Raw genomic sequence first — 21,764 nt, forward strand, 5'->3', positions numbered from 1 at the left:
GTTTGTAGTGGCTTAGGAGCAAGTTAAAAAAAAAAGCAACCGTTTTTCATCGGCTGCCAGATTTTAGGTAACTTTGGCTAGATGTGGACAGAGTTTTCTTTACTATTTATTTCTGTAATATGGTGCACTTTACATCATTTTCATCATCCCATCTGCAAATTTTGCATTCGTTTGTGTTTTTATTTTCTTTTCATTTTGTAATTTGAAATGAATTTCAGTTCGTTTCCAGAGTCAGTTTAGTTTAAGTTTAGCTTCTATTAGTTTCAGTCTTGTCTTTATTAATTATTATTGTAATGGAGGATATATGTCTAACATCAGAACAGCTACTACAATAACAACACCAACCTTTTTCAAAGTAGTTGACTCAGTCTTTAAGGCATCCAAAGTCTATCAAAGCCTCATGAGGCCAGGTTTGATAAAAAAAATTAAAAGAAAATCTAAGAACATTTCCTCCATATTGTTTGTAATATTTTAGTTAGTTTTAATTTAGTTTTATTTTTTTCTTTTAGTTAACTAACCTTCCTTATGACTGAGGTGACTTTTACAGCACTGTATTATCATTTATTACAGATATGAGGAATGTTTCGGACAGTTGCTATTACACATCCAACTGATACATCACTTTTGTATTAAGCCTACTGTAGCCTCTTGGTTCTAGCTTATTCTGATTATGTATTCTGTCAGTGTTTCCGGTTTTACTTTGAAGGTCTGTGTCTCTCGTCTGCTTATGTCAGTTAAGATCCGCGCGTGTATATGTATTGTGTGGTCGCCTGTGCTTGTTGTCGGTCCATCGGCGTTTCTTGGTGTTTGCCGTCTCTCTGCTCATCATCCCGTGATATTATGGTTTTGGGTTTGTTCATTAGTCTTCCCAGTTTAGGTTTTTGGGTAGCTCCTCATTCATTATTTCCTGTTTTTGCCACCATTGTCAATAAACGCTCACTCGCATCACAGCCTTTGCCTGCATTTTGGGTCCTTCCTCCACAAACACCACACGGCTTGCCCCGCTAACAGTGACACTAAAAGAGCACAGAGAGTGACCTCAAAGTGAAAAGAGACTCCACAGAGCTGAAGAAAATTGAGCGCTTTAATTCTGCACACTTCATTTACAAGAAGGCATGCCATAAAAACAAAAGAAATCTGATCACTGTTGTTGTAAAGGCTCACCTTTCAGCACACTCACTTCACCAAATGCACCATGTCTCTTTTCCTCACCTTTGATTGGGTGTGGTGCTTGCCCTTAATTGCGCTCACCTGTCACCTGTTATATAAGGACTGAACTCACCTACAGCTCACTCTTTCACTCCCACATGGGGCAGCAGCTGAGGTGAGTTTCTGTTTGAGTCTCCTGAGTTCATGCATTATTTTGAGTTACTGAGTTACTTAAATCACACTTTATTTCCTTTCAGAGATAGCAGTCCATGTGTGTCTTTCCTTTATACACAGTAAAACGAGAAACCTGTAAGTGATTGATGACTGTTCATTCTCATCCTGACCGGATGAGCCATGATGGTAACAATCTCCAACCTCCTCTGAACCTTCCTCCATAACAACTGTGGTGCTCTCAATCAAAATATTAATTATCAAGTAATTAAAGCTTCTTTCAGCTTCTCCTGTACTCACAAGCAAATAATTTATATACTTTATTTGGCAGATTTTCACACCAGATGTCATTCTTAATGAAACATTTTCTTCTTACCACTGATTTGTGTCTCCTCTCAGTTGCTAACCGTGTATCTTTCATGTGTGAGCCACTACATTGGAGCTTCTATATAAAGCAAAGTTAGAGAATAAAAGAATATGCTGGTCATCCTTTAAAAAACAATTTTGGTGTCTATTAAGTGGCCAGCATTAACCTTTCTAAAATAATACATTCCTGGTTGCTGAGGATTGGTCTCTGGACAATTAAAAATGCATTAGTGCAGAATCACATTTTTGACTATAAATATCAACTATGAGCCCAGCTGCATATATATATATTTTTTAAACCAAGGAATTCCAACTTAAGAAATTTTCCAGGACAATATGACTGAGCAGCATCCTGGAGCAACACCTGAATCAACCACATTATTAATTATCCAGAACATGTGGCATTTCTATCCTGGTGAAGAGAGACTTTTTTAACATGTGATTTCTGTTTGTTTGGTTTTTAAGCTGCCACCTGTGATGTGGTTTAGGGGTACACTGGATATTTAAATACCCCTTCTATGCCTGTTCAATGGATTTGAGACAGCTGAAGACATTCATTATTCCAATGAGCATGACAGACCTGGAACACCGGGAAATTTCCTTCTATTAAAGAAAAGTTCTCGCCTCCAAATGGTTTGCTGGAAATGGGTTCAGAGGAGAGAGAATACTTTCCTCCTGAGTTCATGCTGCACATCAAATAAAGTCGGCACACTGGCATGGCAGGCTGTCATTTGATCTGCGTATTTAATCTGGACAAGATCATGTGTCAAATGTTGACAGTGGTGCTGGAAACCAGCAGAGTGTAACTGGGAAATCTGGGGATTGAACATGTGTCGACCCAGTTCTGTGCAGTCGTTGGTTAACGCTCGCGTGCATTTATATACTTACCAGCTCTGTGACTCTGTAGATGTAGACCTTTCCTTTCTCCAAGCCTGCGCTGAAGAACATCGGTGCTGACACCAGAAGGTTATCAGTTATGCCGTCTCCGTCGATATCCACAGGTGCAATCTCACTGCCATAATAGGAGCCAATCTGAAAGAAACATTAGTGTGTGCAGTGTGAAGATCTGTATGATTTATCAGTTTAAAAGCATTCAACCAGATGATGACATTGCCTGCATTTAGTTTGTTAATTAAATCCAATCACAAACGACACACTATACAAAATAAAACTCTTAAGTTCCCTCTTGTGGTTTTTGCACCACATGATGTTTGGGTTTGAAGAGTTGCTCATGAGCTCGAGTGGCTTTTGAACTTCAACATTGTCAGCAAATGGCAGGTTGCTAGTGGTCAAAAGTCCTGACACTTTTGTAGAAGCTCAGACTGTGGGAGCTTTCCAGAGGGAGCGTAGATCAGTCACCGAAGTGGATGAAACATCTGCCTCTTAAATTTTTATTTTTTGCTCAAGACTTCTCAGCTCAAGAACATTTTCTAAAAAGAAACATCTGCTATTTTGGATGAGCTGCTGCTGACAGGGTACAATGTAAGCTGCTGCAAGATCACTTCAGGCTTGCAGCCTGTGAACCGCTGCCAGTTCTGAGTGTAGTGGTCATTAACACACGGAGCCACATCCCCTTGAAATGATGACCGTCTTAAAACGTACTGTGACTCAGACGGATTAAATTCATAACACATGATCTGTAATCCAGTCGAAGTCGTAAAGTTAAAAATGATATAACAACAATGACACCAAGTGAAGCACAAAATCGTAAAAAGCAATGCAAACAGTAATGGAGATTATATACAGCCTTTTCTGAAAGGGTACTGCATGTCATGATCATTTTCCCATTCATTTGATCAGATTTTATAGATTATTGATTTGGAGTTATTCCAATGGTTTTGAAAGCTAAATTTACAGGATATGCTGGGTACTGAAATGTCTTTAACAGAGACAAAAAGCAGTCCATCCCTTTGATCTAACTGAGATAGAGTCCTGCACTGCCAGATGTGATCCTGATTTTTATACAGTGCTATACACATACACCACCGCTAGAGTTTATTAATATACACCCACTTTTGTGTTTTATCTATGAGTTTGATGTTTGAGTGGGTATCATTTAGGAATGGACGTCCTGTTCTAAAACCTTAACCAGTTAGTCTGCATATGTAAGGCAAACCGTGGTTGCTATAGCCTCAGTAACTGTTATACTTCCAAGACCAATATTAGGATTGCATCAACTGGCATACAGCTGCTTAAGTATGAATCAGTCGGTTTTTGGCTGTGGATGCTTCTGTACCTGCTGGCCTTTGAGGGAGTGGAGGATGGTGAGGTTGCCTGAGTTCTTGAGTGTGAAAATTATCACTTTGCCGGTGTGGTTAAATCGCGGAGCACCCGCTACGAGCAGACGACCATTTCTGGCTGACACCACAGACGTCACAGTGTAGCCTGTTTATGTAAAAGAAAAAAACATGATGTATAAAAATGCAAACACCACTCACAGACTAAAAGCTAGCAGAGTATGCAGCTTATACTTATCTTTTTATAACTATCTGTTCTGTATGGCTCTTTAAAAGTCTTTTTTTAAGTGATCTTTATGTAAATTAAAAGTATAAGGAACAGTGGAAAACTTTATGTTAAATCTTACAGCAGTGATTTGCATGAGTCAGGGAAAATGACGATAGTGATGCAATTTGAGGACTTAAATCTCAGTAAGCTGGATTCAGTAAAAGCTGGTGTTCTGGTTTCTCAGGTTTCTCCGATTTCATCTTCTATTTCATTTTGTCTTTCCCCACTAAAAATTCCAATTGCTCGCTGTGTACTTTTCCACCTTCATCTCCCATCTTCATACCTCTCTTTCCCCCAGCTTTAACTTTCTCCCTGTCTGTCCAGAATTCTCCTTCCACCTCATATTACGATTCAGACTAGAATGCTTTCTATTGGCGGCCTGCTGGATAAGCTCAGAGACAAAACCACTGATGGCAAAAGCAGAGGCCTGTGGTCATGGAGTGGAGATGGAGCTGCATATGGTGGAAAGCACTGGAGAAATGGGTACACTTTATAGAGATGGTTTGCAGCTAAAACAACTGGTACTATTCCACAGCAGTCATACATCTCAGCACCAGCAAAAAGAAAAAAAGGTTGGAGCAGAAACTAAACACCGATAAGAGAAAATTGCTCAAAGGTTCTTTGATCTAAAAATAACATTTTTCTTTCCTGGATTTCTTTTATCTTTTCAATCATTTCCGTAAAACGTGTCCAGATTTTTCCACTTTTTAAAACTCCCTTAGGCTGTTGCAGTACTTACCCAAGTAAGCACCGTGGTTTTTGAGCTCTTCGGGAAACTCCTGAGCGTAGGACAACTTAGGAGGGACCACCTTCCCCTGTCGTGTTTCCTTCAATACAGCTCCGTTCCAATCATAAGCCCCAACAGCACCCACCAGAGTCCCATCCTGTATGTGACGTTAAGTAGTTAATAAATGGATGTGCATGCATGTACTTCATTCACACAGCAGAGCAACAGAGAAAATCCTTCTTGTGCTGCACATGTTGCATATGGATGCAGCACAGTAATTTCTGTGTGACGATGATTGTGAGGACACAGTCATGGAAAATAAAGGTTTCCAAACAGCATTATGTGGCAGAGTCTGAGTGTTTGGCTCACCTTAGCTAGATTAATGACCGTTCGACTCACTTATGGTGAAATTTAATCTGGTGATAACTCTGAGGGGAGTTCTGAACTGTTTGTACTACTTCAAACAATACCAGGAAACTCTAATTAGGATATACAGTACCTCTGGCTCCCTCCAGCAGGTCATGGGATAACATTCACGCAGATATCAGGATAACAGTGGAAAACTTTCAACCTCACAAGCTCTTGCACATTTACCAAATGAGTTACCATACTGAAGGTATTATGGTCAGTGGGATTTGTGGTGTTTGTTTTTGGACTTTACTGCTATTAAGCGGTTTCACTTTTTCATGGTTATTCTTACGCTCTTAGGTTTGTTTCATTGTTTCCGAGTCGAGTTTGTGATTCTTGTTTTTATTCCTGGTGCGCTTTCAGACACAGTTCTTGTAACACTGAACTTTTGGTTCCCATATTTTCTGTCTTCTAGTAATGATTCTTGGTTTTGGCTTGTGTAAATTATTAAAATCATTAAGCAGTAGTTCCTCTAGTGTTTCTGTTTGTGTCTTGCTCTGTGTGTCTTTTTTCTCTGACTTATTGTTAAGGTCTGTGTCTGTCCCATGGATAATTTTTTATCCTTTTACTTTGAAGGTCAGGTTTCTGTTGTTGTTCCTGTCTGTCCTCCCCCGACTTCACTGAATGGTTTTACTTGTGTCTCATTCCTCACCTGTTTGCCATACCCGGTCAATTTTCAGTGTATTTGATGTCCTGTCCTCCCTTTATTCTTTATCATATCACCTGCATGTCAACAGTCAGGTACTCCTCATTTAGCCTGCTTCATTTTTGATTGCCTGCTGTGAGTCTGCATTTTTCTCCCCTTGTGATGTGAAACCTAACAGAAGGTCTCTATTTAAGCAACAGCTTCAGACAATTTGGACACTAATCTTTATCAGCTCGACCCTCTTTGTCGGTAAACATTTTTATTAAACGTTCAAAATAAAAATGGATTTTCTTTCTTATATTAAATGTACACAAGTTTTTCCAGAGCCCTTGTTAATATTTTTTTCATTTTTTGGGCTCTCTGGTATTGCCCCTGTGGATTATTTTGCCTGCTGAGCAACTATAACAAGCCTTTCAGGGAAACATAAGTTTATCCTAACCTCATATTTCCTGTTATCCCTGAACTTCAGAGCTAATATAAAATAAATGAAAGCACGCAAAGAAATCAATCAGATCTCTGCTAAATATAGTATTTGTAAGTTAACATTCAATGAAGGAAACAAAGCTGTAAGTAGAAATCAGCTGTAGCCATGAGGAGGGACTGAGGGGCGATTTTCTGTATTCCGTAGTTCACCATACTTTGTATCAGCGACACTGAAATTATAGGGTTCCTCGGTTCAGTGGGCCCTTTTTTTTTCTCGCTGTACAGAATATGCCGACAGCACACTTTCCAGTATTTGAGCATGAGTTGGAAGGTTTTCTATTCCTTCCTAAAAAACGGAATTGTGTGCTTACCGCGCTTGCACTACGTCACTCTGTAACAGCAACGTTATGCCAGTGTGGTTATGTGTTTTGGTCAAAACGGTCTCCATGGCATATAAATGAAAGTCCAAAACAATTCAACCTCATAATCCAGTGACCTATTTCTACTGCAGATTCATTTTTGGACATAAAGTATGCCTTGCTTTTATTTTGAGATTGCAACCCTGTACTCTTCTACTCAAGATAGTCAGAGCTGCACAAACACACAGCTTTGTACTGGGGATGTACATTTTATCCCAGCTAAAAAACAAGTAACGGATATTCTGAAAAGTATTAAACACCGGAAACAGTTTTTGTGCAGATATGATTTTTTCTGTTTTAATATTAACTTTTATTTAACCAGCAAGTAAAACTCATCAGTTTAAGTATCCGTCAGCACAAACCTAGACCCGTCCTTTTTAGAGGGGCGAAACCGGAGCTCCTTTAGAAATCCTTTGCTAGCATAGGGAGAGTATTCAAACCACACAGAAGCACCCTGTGTGGGTTTGAACTCAGGAGCCTCTTGCTGTTAGGCAACAGTGCTAACCACTGAGCTCGAGCGCTGCTCAGAAAAGAAAAAAAAAAAGCACACTGAGAAACTGCTTTATAAGAAGTTGCATGGGACGGCTAAAAAATATGTGACATAAGAACCCTTCCTAGCTGGCACTAGTTCAGCAAAACCATCGGGGACCTTAAAGCAGTTTTTCTCCTTTAAAGCACGGACATTCTTTCCGATGTTATCCTGCTCTCAGCACTCTGAATGGCGATGTCAGGCATCTTTGGAATCCAGCCTTGTGGACGAAATTTCCAGCTACCGCTGCCACCCAGCTGCAAAGGCTGCATATATTTATTTTTCAACATATATGTGTGTGTGACATATTTATTTCTCCCTTGATAATCCTGCTGTTAAGGTGAACTGGAAAAAAAAATCAAAGCAGTTGCATCAGCCAATGTCTCTAATGAGCCAGAAAGCAAGGAATGAAAATCGATGAATTGGTACTGTATGAACAGCAGCTGGAGGAGACTGACTTATCGTCCTCCTCCAGCTGTGTGTAAATCCAGCACACCTGCGTCTATCTGCTCTAAGATACAATCAATGTCTATAGTGAGTAAAAGCGAAAAAACCTGAGCCAGTCTACACCACAACTGTCTCACTTTTGTCTCAGCGTTTCAATAATATGCTTCCTTAGGGAGCGAGGGCTGTCTTCACTGCATAGCTGAAGTGGAAAAAGGGCCTGTTTCTCTTGTCAGTGGCTTTTAAATCAGGGTGACCTAAACCTCCAGGGCCACACATCACCTCAGCACCTCAGGAGGGACTGGAAAGTAATAAATGACAGGTTTTGGGAAGGAGTTATGATGGACCTGAATTTGAGACAATGTGTGTTGTCCTACGCAGTGACAGATGATGTGAGACTAGGAGGTAGCAGAAGTTAGACTTACCTCAAGGCTGTGAGCGGAAAATCCAGCCTGAGACATCTGGAGGCCAAACGCTGTCCCATTCTTACTGGTTCCTGTGTAAACAAGTCAGTTTTTAGAGTTTTGAACCACTGCAGCGGCACAGACGTTTTCTGAAAGGTGAAGGAACTGGATACTTTTGTAGCATGACCACTAGGAGTGTAACAAATTATTACTTTCACTTTAATTTAAGACTTTAATATGAGATGTTTACAAGATGATGCCCGTTAAAAGGGGAAAGATGATGTTATCAAAAAGCACTTTTTAACAATATGTATTTAATTTAAAGTTACACAACAGAGGAACAACGTTTTTGTGCACATTGCTATTTGTTTAGTTTCTTTTTAACAAAAGGACAGAGACCAATACATTTATTAAACTCTCTCTTTGTATTTGCTAAAGACAAGATTATTGTTTGTTATTTATTAGTGTATATTAATCATTTATTGTTTATTATTATTGTTCTTTCATTATTATTTCTGAATTTTGCCACATAGACTTAATCGTACCCACAGTGTTGTGAGTTCATCCCTAAAAGCCTCACTTTAACCATGAAATTTTGGTAAACTACAAGTCGTGTAAAACCTTCCAAACTGAAGATTCGCTCTCCGAGTGCGTCCACAATATCCTTCAGCGCTGACTCGTCTGTCACATTAAAGAAGTGTTTGTCATCTGGATCGCTGGCAATGTACTTGATTTCATTAAGGAAGGCCTCGGGGTTGATTCCTCTGCGGTTGTAGTAGCCAAGAACCTAAAAAGATCAGATTAAACAGTCTGTCACTAAATGCATGAAGCCAGGACCAGCATAACAAATCTCCCATCCTTTAATAGCCCTGAACCGAGCTGATATTCGCACTCATTGAGCAGGTTTCTGATAACCAACTCCAGTTGACTTTCAGCCAAATGACTCAAAGGGCTTAGCGACTGAATGGAAATAAGTGTGCCCTATCTCCACAGGAGTAATGGCAAAAACTAAAAACCACTGCGGCTTTGAAGAGATCATTCACGCCGTCGACTGCTCTTACACCGAGTGTGTGTTTGGAGCTCTTGGAGGACTCTGAGTGTTTTGGCTCCATTTGTAACTTTTGAGAGAGCTGCTATAATTGAACCCCATGAAGTCACCTCATTAATGTTTATGGTGTTTCATTGCTCCACAGGGAATTTACTGCCCTTTAGAAAACCAAGTTCAACCTCAACTGTAAGCCATGTAATCCAGTTCAATAACTGATCTAGCAGACTCACAGCAATGGCATAACGGGTGATCCCGTCCTTCTCACTGTCCTCAATGGCTTGCTGGAGATCAGCACTGTCATGTGACTCTCCGTCAGTTATCACAATCATCACCTTCTTGGCTCCACGTCGTCCTCCGTGTTTGAAAGCTTGGGAGCTGTAAACATGTTTACTATGTTTAGTAAAATGCAGTACAGAACGGAGGATTACTGAAGTGTTCGTTTGGACTAACGGAGTTACTGTACCGTGCTGTGTTGATGCCAAGAGCTGTGTTGGTCTCCTCACCACCCCGCTGGTCGATACTGCGTGCCCTTTTCACTACTTCCTCTACTGATTTGTAGTCACTGAGTTTGAATTCATGGACAACCTTCTCACCATACTGCACAACTCCAACCTACACAAAGAAATGCAGTGACAGTGATCTATAGCAACAAAAACATCGTCTTCATATTAATGAAACATAATTCTGAGGACACAAAAAACACGGAACAACATAAAATACATTGAAGACTATGAACGAAGAGCAAGATCTAGATCTGTTTATGTCATGGTCCCCGTGTCTGCCCGGCTGGCCCTGTGTGGCTACATGTGTGTTGCTTTTGTCTCTCTCCTCTCTCTCTCCTCTCTCTCTCTACTTGCTGCCTGGGCGGAGCTCATTGTGGGCTCCCACCCCTGGCCTTCACCACCTGCAAGCAATCACCTGTGGCTCCTCACCTTGTTTGCTCTCGCTACTTAAGGCAGTGACTGAGAGCACCTCGCCGCTGGACTATTGAGTAACGCTCGTCAGTGCTACTTTAGCCTAAGCCTTGAGCTCTCTTCGTGAAAGTTTTCCGTGTTAATTCCTGATCTCTGTATACAGATTCTTCGTGCTCGGTTTGGAAGTTTGGACACCGAAGCCTGTTTGTGAGTGCCGCAGTGAGAGTGGCGTGTGTGAGGAAAGGACCTTTCCAAGTGCATTGTTCTGTTCATGTGGAGCGGAGCAAGAGAGGACACTTTTCCCGATTCTTCCCTGTACCCCTGGGAACCTTGGCCCCCTTCTCCTTCACCTGTATATAGTGCACCGGGAGTGTGTAAATAAAATTCAGTTTTCTGTGATTTCAGTCTGCGCCGAGTCCTCCCTGTTCCCTCGTGACAGTTTAACATACCTTCTCTTTGTATTTTTTTTTTTTTGTTTGTTTTTGTACAAACCTGTATTTGACCGGGCCCAATGTAGAACTTCTGAAGAATGTTGATGAGAAAAGCCTGCACTTCATACCAGGGATAGATGGAGTTTGAGCCATCGAGAACGATCACTATGTCCATGTAGGTTTCGCACCCTGGAAGGATAAGGCACAAGCTCCCAGATAAGGATCTAATCCTTTGCAGAGACTTAAAACCATCAATGAATCTCATCATTTAAAAACGTACTCTGAAAGGCAGGGGCGATTGTTCTGGAGAACTTGAAGCTTGCATTGACTCTGGAGCATATGCCGGTGCTGTAGTACGAGCTTCCACACTCATACGACCATAATGGTCCACAGGCCTGAAAGAAAGCATTGATACAAGCAAGATTATTGACCTCAGCATAATACAAAAAGCAAGGTTCATGCCAAGAACAGCAGCATTAAAACCATGTAATCAAAAGACAATCTTGCGGGAAGTTTTTCTTTTCCCCCTTATTTGGACAACTGCAATCTTATGTGTTCTTACACGCTCAAAAAGTTCTGCAGCAGCAGGCCATTACTGTATGTTATATTTCATAAAACATAACTAATTTTTAAAAGGGGCTCTCACCACAAAGCTGTTGTCTTTAGGGTTAGATGTAAGCGTCATTCCCAGTCTCATCTTGTCCTTTCGCTCTGATACGTTTGTCAGAGATATCCTTCCTTGAGGGAAAATAAATTTCACTGAGATCTATGATGGACTGTTTCAAACACACATAAAGAAATACGCTATCCACAATCTGGAACTTTGGTTTGTGCCAGCAACATCTACATCCTCAGATCTAAATGTTTACTTCATGAAACTTCTCGCGAGTACCTAACAAGCACAACATGTGCAACCCGTATGAAGAGGCATGTGGTAACATTTGCGGCAAATCACACAAGTGGAAATGCACATAAACTGTTTAAAAAAATAATAAAATGCGGAATGCATGGTATGGTACCCACATTTCTGTCTGACACATGTCATCATGATGTTTACTGACACATGACGTGAAAAGCAAGCAGGAACCGTGGTAAACAACTTTACAAAGCATGCATTCATTTTGCGTTTATGATGGTCTCTGTCAATGTTTGGACTCTTTTCGTGATGCTCTTGTAAAAATTGAGAGGTGTTTTTAATACTGCACCTAAATTGAGCTTGGCGCAACCGTTGCCGTTGGTTCGTTTGCTCAGTGAGCATTTATAAACATCCCCCGTCTGGTAAGCACCGTTCATTTCATACGGGGCACCCACTAATAACCTGAAAAACAAAAAACAGAATCCAAAAGTTAGTCACTTAAATGTTTAACAGCAACAGCATCAAACTTTCTTATTTTTGCCCAGTAAGCAACTTTCTGAGGGAATATGATGGTGACTGTTAACATCAAAGAGGAACAAAAAAACACATGGGCTGACCTAAAATACTTAATCATTCTTTTTTCCATGGAAGTCACTACGTGTAATCTAATCCAGCACTGCCCCGTCTCATAATCATTAACAGTTCCACGCAGTCACACCTAGAAGCTGGCGAGTACAACCAGTCACTGCTTATAAGCAATATCTTTACAACAGAGACATCAGAGGTGCAGGTTCAGTAACGATAGGAGGAAATGATCTTATTTGCATTAAAGAATCTGATCAAAACACTCAAGATGCTGCAGGACTTTTCCGCCACTCATGTCAACATTTTGGAACATAGCATCAAATTCAACAGCAAGGCTAGAAGCCATTCACATTCAGACGTTATCGTAGTTTTTAGCATCGCTTTTTCTACGTGCTGCAGCGGCTCACTGTGTGACAATCAAAACTACTGATGCAACAGCAAAGGAAACAAAAACCATTGCTTATGCTTTATAACATGTAAGACAACATTTGAAGAGTGGAGACGTAAACATTATTTTTATTGCAGGACAAGACCATGGTGGTAAAGTGCAAACTGCAGCCAGGGCAGAAACAACTGCATTGCACTCAGTGACGTTAATTTAGTTTGTTGGGGCACTAGGGGACCCCTCCAATTCATCACCACTACAGTATGATATAAACAACTGACAAAAATTGTAAAAAATGTGCACTTTACTTAAAAGTTAGATTATTCAAGACTCTCTCTCACATAGTGAAGGCTAGAGTAGCAGCAGCAGAGAGTGGACTAAGGTTAGACCCTTGGGCGGGCTAGTTTCTCTTATTGTGACTGAAAGTTGCTGGAGTCTAGAGTTTGTCACTTCTCGGGGAACCCTTGCTGAGCAAATGCTCCAAGGAGTAATCTGCCTTGCAAGCTATGCCTCTGATTATGCAGCTAGCACAATATCAGCTACTTGGGCGGTCGTGGCTCAAAGAGTTGGCAGTTCGTCTTGTAACCGGAAGGTTGCCAGTTCGAGCCCCGGCTTGGACAGTCTCAGTCGTTGTGTCCCTGGGCAAAACACTTCACCTACTGACCTACTGGTGATGGCCAGAGGGGCCGATGGCGTGATATGGCAGCCTCGCTTCTGTCAGTCTGCCCCAGGGCAGCTGTGGCTACAACTGTAGCTTGCCTCCAGTGGAATTGTTAAATGCATACAAATGCAATCCATTATTATTATTATAATTACTTTGCAAGTACCTACACAGACAAAATCAGCAAAGAAGCCAGAGTGATCTTAAAGGTACGTGTATGGCGAGCCCAGCCCAGCAGCCAGAGCAACAGGTAATAAAGGCAGTAAAGATGTTTCCGTTTGTAGCTTCCATGTCTACAGGTACATGTGTCTATAGTAGAATCATTGTGGCAACCACTTTAAAGTCTCTTTGGGCTGGTTTTTAACTTTGCTTCGGTAACTTGTTCGGTAAAGTGGACAGTGTGGTGAAAATGTTGAGAACAGATTGCACCGCCAAGGTAACAAAACGAGAAAATTAGGCTAAAGAAACTTAAATAATGTTTTCCAAGAAGGAAGCCAGAAAAGGCTGTATCCACAGAGCTGAATACATTTTTTTAAAGTGAACCTTAGGCTGAAATAACAGGGCTGCTTGTTTCTCCGGAGAAACTCATGACAGCTTGGGTAAAACAAAAAAGACAGAAGCTTGGACAATAAAGGTGACCGCGCAAATATTTAATACTCCTGCTAAGTGTCTTTGGATTTGGAGACTTGCTGAAGTCTGAACGTCTTAATGTGTTAACGCTAAGGTCTAATCACTGCTACAGTAATGGTTTCACTGGGACATCTGAGAGGAATAACTGACTTATTTGAGAGCTGTCCCATTACTAAACAGAATTTAGATGTCCTCAAAGAACAGTGCTGAGTGCCAAAGATTCTTTTCACATGACGAATGTTTGTGAGGAGTCACTCCTGTACTTGACTTCACAGTAGGTTTCCTGTGTGGGGTCAGTGAGGTCTAATAAAAGTCACTAAAAAGTTTTAGACGACTTCATTTGATGGAGAATATAAGTCATCTGGCGAGTTTTCTTCAGGGCTGATGGAGGGCGTAAAGATCTCAAGGAGGACTATAAATCAAAGGAGTTTCCAACAAGTCCTCCAAGGTAAACAACAATATCAGTTTCTTGTTCCTACCTTTATATTTGACCCATTTGCTGAAAAAAAAAACAACCCTCATATAGCAGAGCTATAAGAAAGAGCAACACAATCCAGAAACGGAGGGTGGAGGTGTCGTGGAGGCATATTCCCGCTGATTTCCAGCCAGGAAACTGGCACGAGATTTCCATTTTGGACCATTTCTTTTTCATTGTTAGTTTTTACATTATTTCTGAACCAAAGTTTGTTTGACTGGCTTTGTTTTCAATTTAACTTAACATTTGCTAAGTTTAACATTTTTTATTAATGATCTCTTAGAGTCAAGCATTGGGGTGTTTTAGGTTTTCAGTATCTTTAACTGTAATGATTGTGTTAGATTTAATGGCACATCATTTCTACATAATTTAACCTCAGACTGCCATTAGCTCAATCTTTAATTTTCACATGCAGAGCAGAGTTACTATGTACAGCATTAAACCTGCAATAAACCTGAACAGCACCAGTCAGAAGCAAAATTTCACAACACATACACTGCCATAATAACACTGGAGTTTACACGAGACAGTTTTATTTAAACTCCACAAATAAATCAAACCTAAAAAAAATTCAGGTTTTTGCCAGCATTAGTGGCAAAAACCTACAGTTTTAGTTTTTTTTAGTTTTAATGTCCGTGTAACGCTGGAATAATGTTGTAATAACAGAAAATATCAAAGTAATTAACCTTTGTCAAATATGGTTGTGACAGAAGTTAAAAACCTTTGATGGATTAGCAGTAGCTGGTATTAGGTTACTGAAAAAAATACACAAAGATCACAGTGATGAGGGAGTGTGACATACAGTATTAAATGGTAAAGGGTAAATGGCCTGTATAGCGCTTTACTAGTCCCTAAGGACCCCAAAGTGCTTTACACATCCAGTCATCCACACACACATAATGGTAAGCTACATTGTAGCCACAGCCACCCTGGGGCGCACTGACAGAGGCGAGGCTGCCGAACACTGGCGCCACCAGGCCCTCTGACCACCACTAGTAGGCAACGGGTGAAGTGTCTTGCCCAAGGACACAACGACCAAGCCGGGGCTCGAACCGGCAACCTTCCGATTACAAGGCGAACTCCAAACTCTTGAGCCACGGGGCAAATGACACGAGTTGAATGGGGAAAGTTGGGTTGGTTTTAGATTATTGTCTATTTTGTGATTTAACAACTTTTCATTATTTTTGTCTTTGACACAATCTGCATTAGTACCATTAATTAAAAAGGAGCAGATCTGGCAGCCAATATCACATTCTTACTTAAACTATGTAAAATAGTGTTACTTTTTCAGATTTCCTGAGCTCAACTAATTCGGGCATTAAAAGGCAGGTTGTATCCTAAAATACTCACATTCTTGGAAAGGCTTCGGAAAATTCCCTAAGTCTGCGACAAAATTAAACAACATTGCAGTCCAAGTGAAAATAACAGGGAAAGCAGCTGGCAAAAAACAGCTTTGGTGTCCCAAAGGAAAGATACTGTACACCACTTTATAGCAAAAACAGAGCAGGATCAACCTCCTGCATGGACCTTTAGGCCAAAATCTCACAATTAAACGAGGACGGATCTTTAGCTTAAGTACTTTGAGGTTAGGCTCATGATTGTCAGACTTTCTACCTTGTTCCAGTACTTGACATTACATGATGTCCATGATTTCAGTGGGAATCAAAGGCTTGCACTACTAGGCACTTCATTAATAACAACATTGTAACACCATGTAAATATCAATCAGCAATCACAGCAAGAAGGTCCTGGGTTTGAATCTACTGCCTGGCTCGTCTCTGTGGAGTTTGTTTTATACTTCCTGTGTCTGCGAGGTTTCTTTCCAGCTTCCTCCCACAGTCCATACAAATGCATGGGTTATATTAATAAGTGATTTTAAAATAGCCATAGCCTTTTATCCCATAGCAGCTAGGTTAGGCTCCAGCAACACCTGCGATCCTGAACTGGATAAAAGGAAGGAAATGGATGGATGGGTGGCATGTGTCTGATATGTTGGTGTTGTTCCTACATCAGCATAGTAAAGTTGATCTAAGATCAACATTGCAACTGAACAATCACATTGTCATGATGTTATAGCGTTGCAATGTGGAGGAAAAAGAAAAAAAAAGGTGAAATCCTGCAATTATTCCTACATAATCTGTTATAAAATATATAAAAAGTACCCAATGTTTGTCCTTTGGAGAAATGAAAAGTAATGGTTACATTTTTTGTGTTTTTCCTTTTTATTCGTATTTGTTCACCTGGGAAGCTAGCTCCCGATTAACACAATTCTTCTGTATTAACTTAATGGACTGTATTGACAGCAAAGTTCCCAAGCTGAACCGGACTTTGTGGTGGGAATGTTTGATTTTGAGCTTTAGTTGGGAAAGTTCTTCTTGGGCAGCTGTAGATTCACTGTAGCCACATTGTACAATCAGGGCACAATCACTAAAAACTTAGCACCAGCTGTGATTTGACATTTTACAGCAGCAACTGCAGACAAGGGGAAATGTTGTTGTAACAGTCCATCACTGCACATCAAAGAGGACATCATATGGGATCAAGCTTCAGTGTTATTGCTCCTGAAGCCAACTTTAAAAGTCTCACAGACTCTGGAAGTCATTTTACCACAGAGGCTCCAGCAGTGCTCATATTTTCATAGCTATTAATATCACGATTATTACTTTGGATATTGCTATCCCTTGGCCAGTGGAGACACAGCAGTTTAAGTTCAGGTCAGGATACATCTACCTTGATGAAAAGGGACCATTGTTGCCTTTGACTTGGATGCCTGCCTTAGGACCTCCTGAATTTTACCAGAAGCTGTTCAAATAATCATGTTTAGAAGCTCATTATGGTCAAACGCTAGCTTTGGTTCATCATCACAGCAAGAATGCTAATGACAATGAAAGAAACTATTTAACCCAAAATGAACACATGGAGCTTTTCTACCATGGTTACCAATGAATACAGGATTTGGGGGTTTGAGGAAGTGCCATCCCCAAGCCCAGCCTGTCATTAATGTGGTCATTTTTTTCATATTTGGAAGGCGGAGATGTATTTGCTGTGAAACCACATCCATGCCCCAAACATGAGTGTGCTACTCCAGTGTCACGCTTGCTCATCGCATTCTGTCCATTGGTATTAACAGGATATGTTTCCTTTTGTTAGTGCTGCCTCATTAATTGAGGGGATTGTTATGGTCACATAATTATTTTTCCAAGACATTTATTTCCCATGTCTGCTCTGCCTGGGAGCATTGAGTTGATGTTAGCAGTAATCAGAGGATTATGAGACATTAACAAGCTCTTAATAGTTTTTCTTTACTTACTGTCCTCAAGTACGGAGAGGGAGTGAACATCCACATCCACCTTTTTCCACCAGAATGGATTAGACTGGATGACATTTGGCTTAGACATTTATGGTCTCCACCAAACTTTGCTGACTTTTGTGAGGACTTGTCTTAGCTTAACCAGCAGGTCCAAATTTTCAGTTGTTCAATAAGCTATTGTTATATTTACTTGGCACTATTGTGGTTTGGGGATTCAGATGATCAAATGGTGACCACAGTTATACATGTTTGTTTTACAGGCATTTATCATTCCCTGACAATGTAAAGGCAAAAAAACTCAAAACATATAACTGAATCTAAATATCTGAAAACTGCTAAAAATTTGTCTGCAGACACTATGGTTCCCAGATGATGAATCGTAATGGATTTGGTGGTAACTTTTCCTCTGGAAACATGTGGTTGACATTTGTGAAAACTGAACATTTAAATTTTGCCCTCACAAATGCAATTTTTTTTTCTGAGCCTTTCACTCTGTAGCGCCATGATAAAAATATCCAACTTCTCCAATAGCTTAATTTTCAGCTAAACACCTTGGTGTTAATGGACTATAAATAGGGAGTAATACGCTATTTCTGTTCTTTATTTTGGGTGTTTTTGTTCCTAGTCACATAACAGATACATTCTGCAATATTATATACAGAAATTAAGTTTGATAACACATATATAAAAACTATAGACAGTAAAAAATATCTGTGTTTCTTCTGGTTCAGAAAAATTAAGCTAATGTGGAAGTGCTTTAAACCTGGATTCAATCTGAAGGCCACCAGATTGCAAAAGTTGTGACTTCAAAAAGACTTCCAGTTCTACAGATGTCTACAGGAAAACAGCTTTAGGACTTGACCTTTTATAAACACTTTCCTGCTGAGTCTATAGGCTCAGTCACTCATTCTGGGTCATGCTGAAGTTTAATTCTACTTAAACTATAAGAAACCGAGCAACCAAATTTGGCACATAGCTTCATCTTCATCTTCACCCTGAAGGTCTTTATCTATCGCATATCATGACATCATCATGCAGCCTAGCAACAAAATATCATGTTAAAATGACCTCTTATTAACATTTTTGAATCTACGACACCTTATGAAAGCATCACAACAACAACATCTAATCGATTTTTATTATTATTATATATATAATTATTATTGCTGCATTATGCGTTGCATATTATGACCCAATAAGATTGCCTGGCAACTACGTACTAATTGGCTAAAATCACCTGTTTTTAACCTTTATGCACCTGAAATATTTTTTCGACTTCCTGACAATACCATCTCGTTTAGGATTACATGCCTAGCAATCACCTAGCAACAGCTAAAATGACCCATCTACTGCCACTATTTTTTATTTTCTTTACTTGTACTTTTCATGTGGCTAAATCCATCAGTTGCCAACAGGTAAAAAGCCAAAGAATATCATAGCATGGACCTTTAACAGTTGTAATAACATAGTGTTCTTTTAGTGCCTGAATCAAAAGTAGGTACACTGAATTCTCTTTTATGACCTTTTTTTGGTGCAGTTCTGCACAACAAGTGAAATAAAAGAAGCACTCCTTAAAGCAGAGGTGAAAGCCCTCACAGACACTCTGTAGTTATGTTTGGTGTGCAACTTCTAACTGAGCTGAGGAGTAGATCAGGTCTCAAAAGAGCAGACCTGATATAACTACAGTAAAATAAACAGCAGAACAGACAGAGGGGGGCCTCTGCAGTGTATGGCACAAGTATGCAGGTCAGTGCATCCCATCAGATTCAAAGATTTAAGCTCTTTGCCAATTGGAGGTAATGTGGCCTCATTTCAGTAACCCAATGTGTGCCTGCTGTGGCAGGGTGTTTAAATCACCCTGTTGAGCAGACATGTGGAGAAATGGTGCATGCCCTTTCCTCTGTAGCTCCATCAGCAGTAATGCACAGACCTCAATAAATGTCGTTGGGCAAAATAATGTCCTTTACAGTAGACACTTGGCAAATAAAACAACCTTAAAACTCAAAAGGACTTTTTGCAACTCCAATGGTTAAAGCCTCTTAAATACTGGAGATTATTTTTGAAACCAGCCTCCATTTTGATCTCGACTATAGACGACAAGTTTCGTGGCTTTATTTTCTATGATTATGACAAAATCTGTTGGCAAAATCTGTCTACAGACAGACAGAGAGGCCTGCCAAAGTTCTTAAAAGTGCCTTTGTAACAGTTCCCAACTAGCTGTCATTCCAACTGCAGTTTTGCCAAAGCCATTTGGGAACAAGGTAATATTAGTGGACACTAAGGGCAAACACTCATGTCTGGAAGAATAACACATAGGATGTGGTTAAAGCAACATAATTCACAAGACTGTTGACCAGGAGAGTGCTGTTCGAATCCTGTGTCACTTCTGAACTTTTTTTCATTGTTTTTTTGTTGTTTGCTGTTTCACTTCTTTATCCTTTTCAACTTTCTTTGGTTTTCCTTTTTACTCACTGCTTAGTTGAGTCATTGGATCCAAAGGATTTAGAAAAGACAGTACAAATTTACCCTTTCACAACATTAAATGACACTGAATTGTACCTACCAAATTAAGATTTTGCTAACAAAGCCTTGACCAAAGCTCTGTAAGCAATGCATGTCTTTTGGCCTGTCTCCCTCACCCCTAATCAGTCACGCCAGATGGCCACCCCGCTGTGAGCCTGGTTCTGCTGGAGGTTTGTTCCTGTTAAACGGGAGTTTTTCATTCCCACTGTCACCAGCTGCCTGCCTGTTTTCAGTGATTTGTGATTGTTGAGCTTTTCTCCGTATTATTGTTGGGTCATTACCTTACAATATAAAGCACCCTGAGATGAGGGTTGTTGTGATTTTGCACAAACAGAATGGAACTGAATGACATGTACACAAAGACTCACAAGCTGTGCTATCAGCTGTGATAATAACCTACCTAAATGCAAAGAAACAGCAGATATCTTTGTCTACTGTTCTGTTTTGGTTCTCAAATACAGCCTTTTAAATACAGCTGCATTCTTGCCTAACTTCAGGTTTTGGTCATAAAAGGCTTTTTTTTTTTTTTTTTTTCACAGAGTCACTTTCCAGCTGTGATCCTGTTCCTATCCAAACATTCACAGCTGAGGGAATGAGAATTCAGACAAGTCTGGAAAAGTTAACTGTGCTATAGATTGGCGCAGAAGCCCACGGGCCCTGTCAGTAAGTGTAAAAAGTCTAGTTCTCCTGGAAGCCTAGTTGACATGAAATCAGTTGAAGGGAAACTGGAAGCCTAAAAAGCATAAATGATCTGGAACAATCCATTGCAATTTACAGAACATGTGTAGTTTATTTAATTGACTTATTTAAATGTTAAATGTTAAACCACATGTGTAAATATACTAAATAAAAGCAGTTTCACATGATTTCAGGTTCATGCAATCAGCAGTTCATTCTGAACACTATACATACATGGAACCCAGAGATAGGGAAAACGGCATCAGTGACATTATACTGTAGTAGATATGACAAGGATTTAGTCAAATTTATTCAGTGGAGGTAAACTCCAGAAATCACCCTACAGATGTGTAGCAACTGCATAGAGGAACTAGGAACTCATATATGCAAGTCAGTGTGGATAAAATGATAACGTAATCTAAACTTGTTTTAATGATCTGTAGCTCTCATTAAAGTGGTATTTTTACATTGGCCACAGCTCATGCGACATTCCTGCATCCAGCTGAGAGCTGTCAGACTATGTACTGTGCACACACTCCCACATACACATACAAATATACACAGACAGTCTTGCATAAGTGCACAGCTGTTTGATCAGTCACCAACTCTTGCTGCTCTGACTAAACAGTCTTTTAAAACCGAAATTCAACAGGATGCGTAAGATGTCTGGTGAACAGACAGACGAGTCATAACTGAGTAAAACACTGGAACACTTACTGCTGCAGGCCACAGCATTTTCAGCCAGACAGTAGACTGAGTAGCCAATACACAGAAACAGTATTGTTACAGTAACCAAATCACTGAAAAGACATCTACTGAAATCTGCACACTTTTTACCAATTTCTATTTATCATATGCGTTATATTAGATGCACAAACACCTAACAGTGACAAAATACCAATCCCCTCAACTCTATTTTGCTGTATGTGGTTTACACACTGTTTGCACCTCATTCTCAGACATTTACAGACAGATCTGTTGACCTTTATTCCACATGTGTCAGTCTCATCGGATCTTTTCATTTCTGGTAGACGTAATCGACTGGCATGGTTGCTAAACAAGTTGGCTTTTCAGCGT

At 40.1% G+C, this 21,764-nt stretch overlaps 1 protein-coding gene across 1 annotated transcript in view; it reads right to left on the bottom strand.

Annotated features, from left to right (window-relative positions):
- Positions 1–21,764, bottom strand: part of itga11a (integrin, alpha 11a) — a 56,469-nt gene that overhangs the window by 24,676 nt on the left and 10,029 nt on the right. The window contains exons 3-13 of the mRNA XM_085158422.1: positions 11,790–11,902; positions 11,231–11,322; positions 10,865–10,979; positions 10,646–10,773; positions 9,703–9,851; positions 9,470–9,614; positions 8,813–8,978; positions 8,213–8,283; positions 4,931–5,075; positions 3,923–4,071; positions 2,575–2,718 (exon numbers count right to left, since the gene is read on the bottom strand). Coding sequence (XP_085014548.1) covers positions 2,575–2,718; positions 3,923–4,071; positions 4,931–5,075; positions 8,213–8,283; positions 8,813–8,978; positions 9,470–9,614; positions 9,703–9,851; positions 10,646–10,773; positions 10,865–10,979; positions 11,231–11,322; positions 11,790–11,902 — 1,417 coding nt within the window. The remainder of the gene's footprint in view (positions 1–2,574; positions 2,719–3,922; positions 4,072–4,930; positions 5,076–8,212; positions 8,284–8,812; positions 8,979–9,469; positions 9,615–9,702; positions 9,852–10,645; positions 10,774–10,864; positions 10,980–11,230; positions 11,323–11,789; positions 11,903–21,764) is intronic.

The sequence above is a fragment of the Neolamprologus multifasciatus genome, chromosome 1, assembly GCF_963576455.1.
Source record: "Neolamprologus multifasciatus chromosome 1, fNeoMul1.2, whole genome shotgun sequence".
Lineage (NCBI taxonomy): Eukaryota > Metazoa > Chordata > Actinopteri > Cichliformes > Cichlidae > Neolamprologus > Neolamprologus multifasciatus.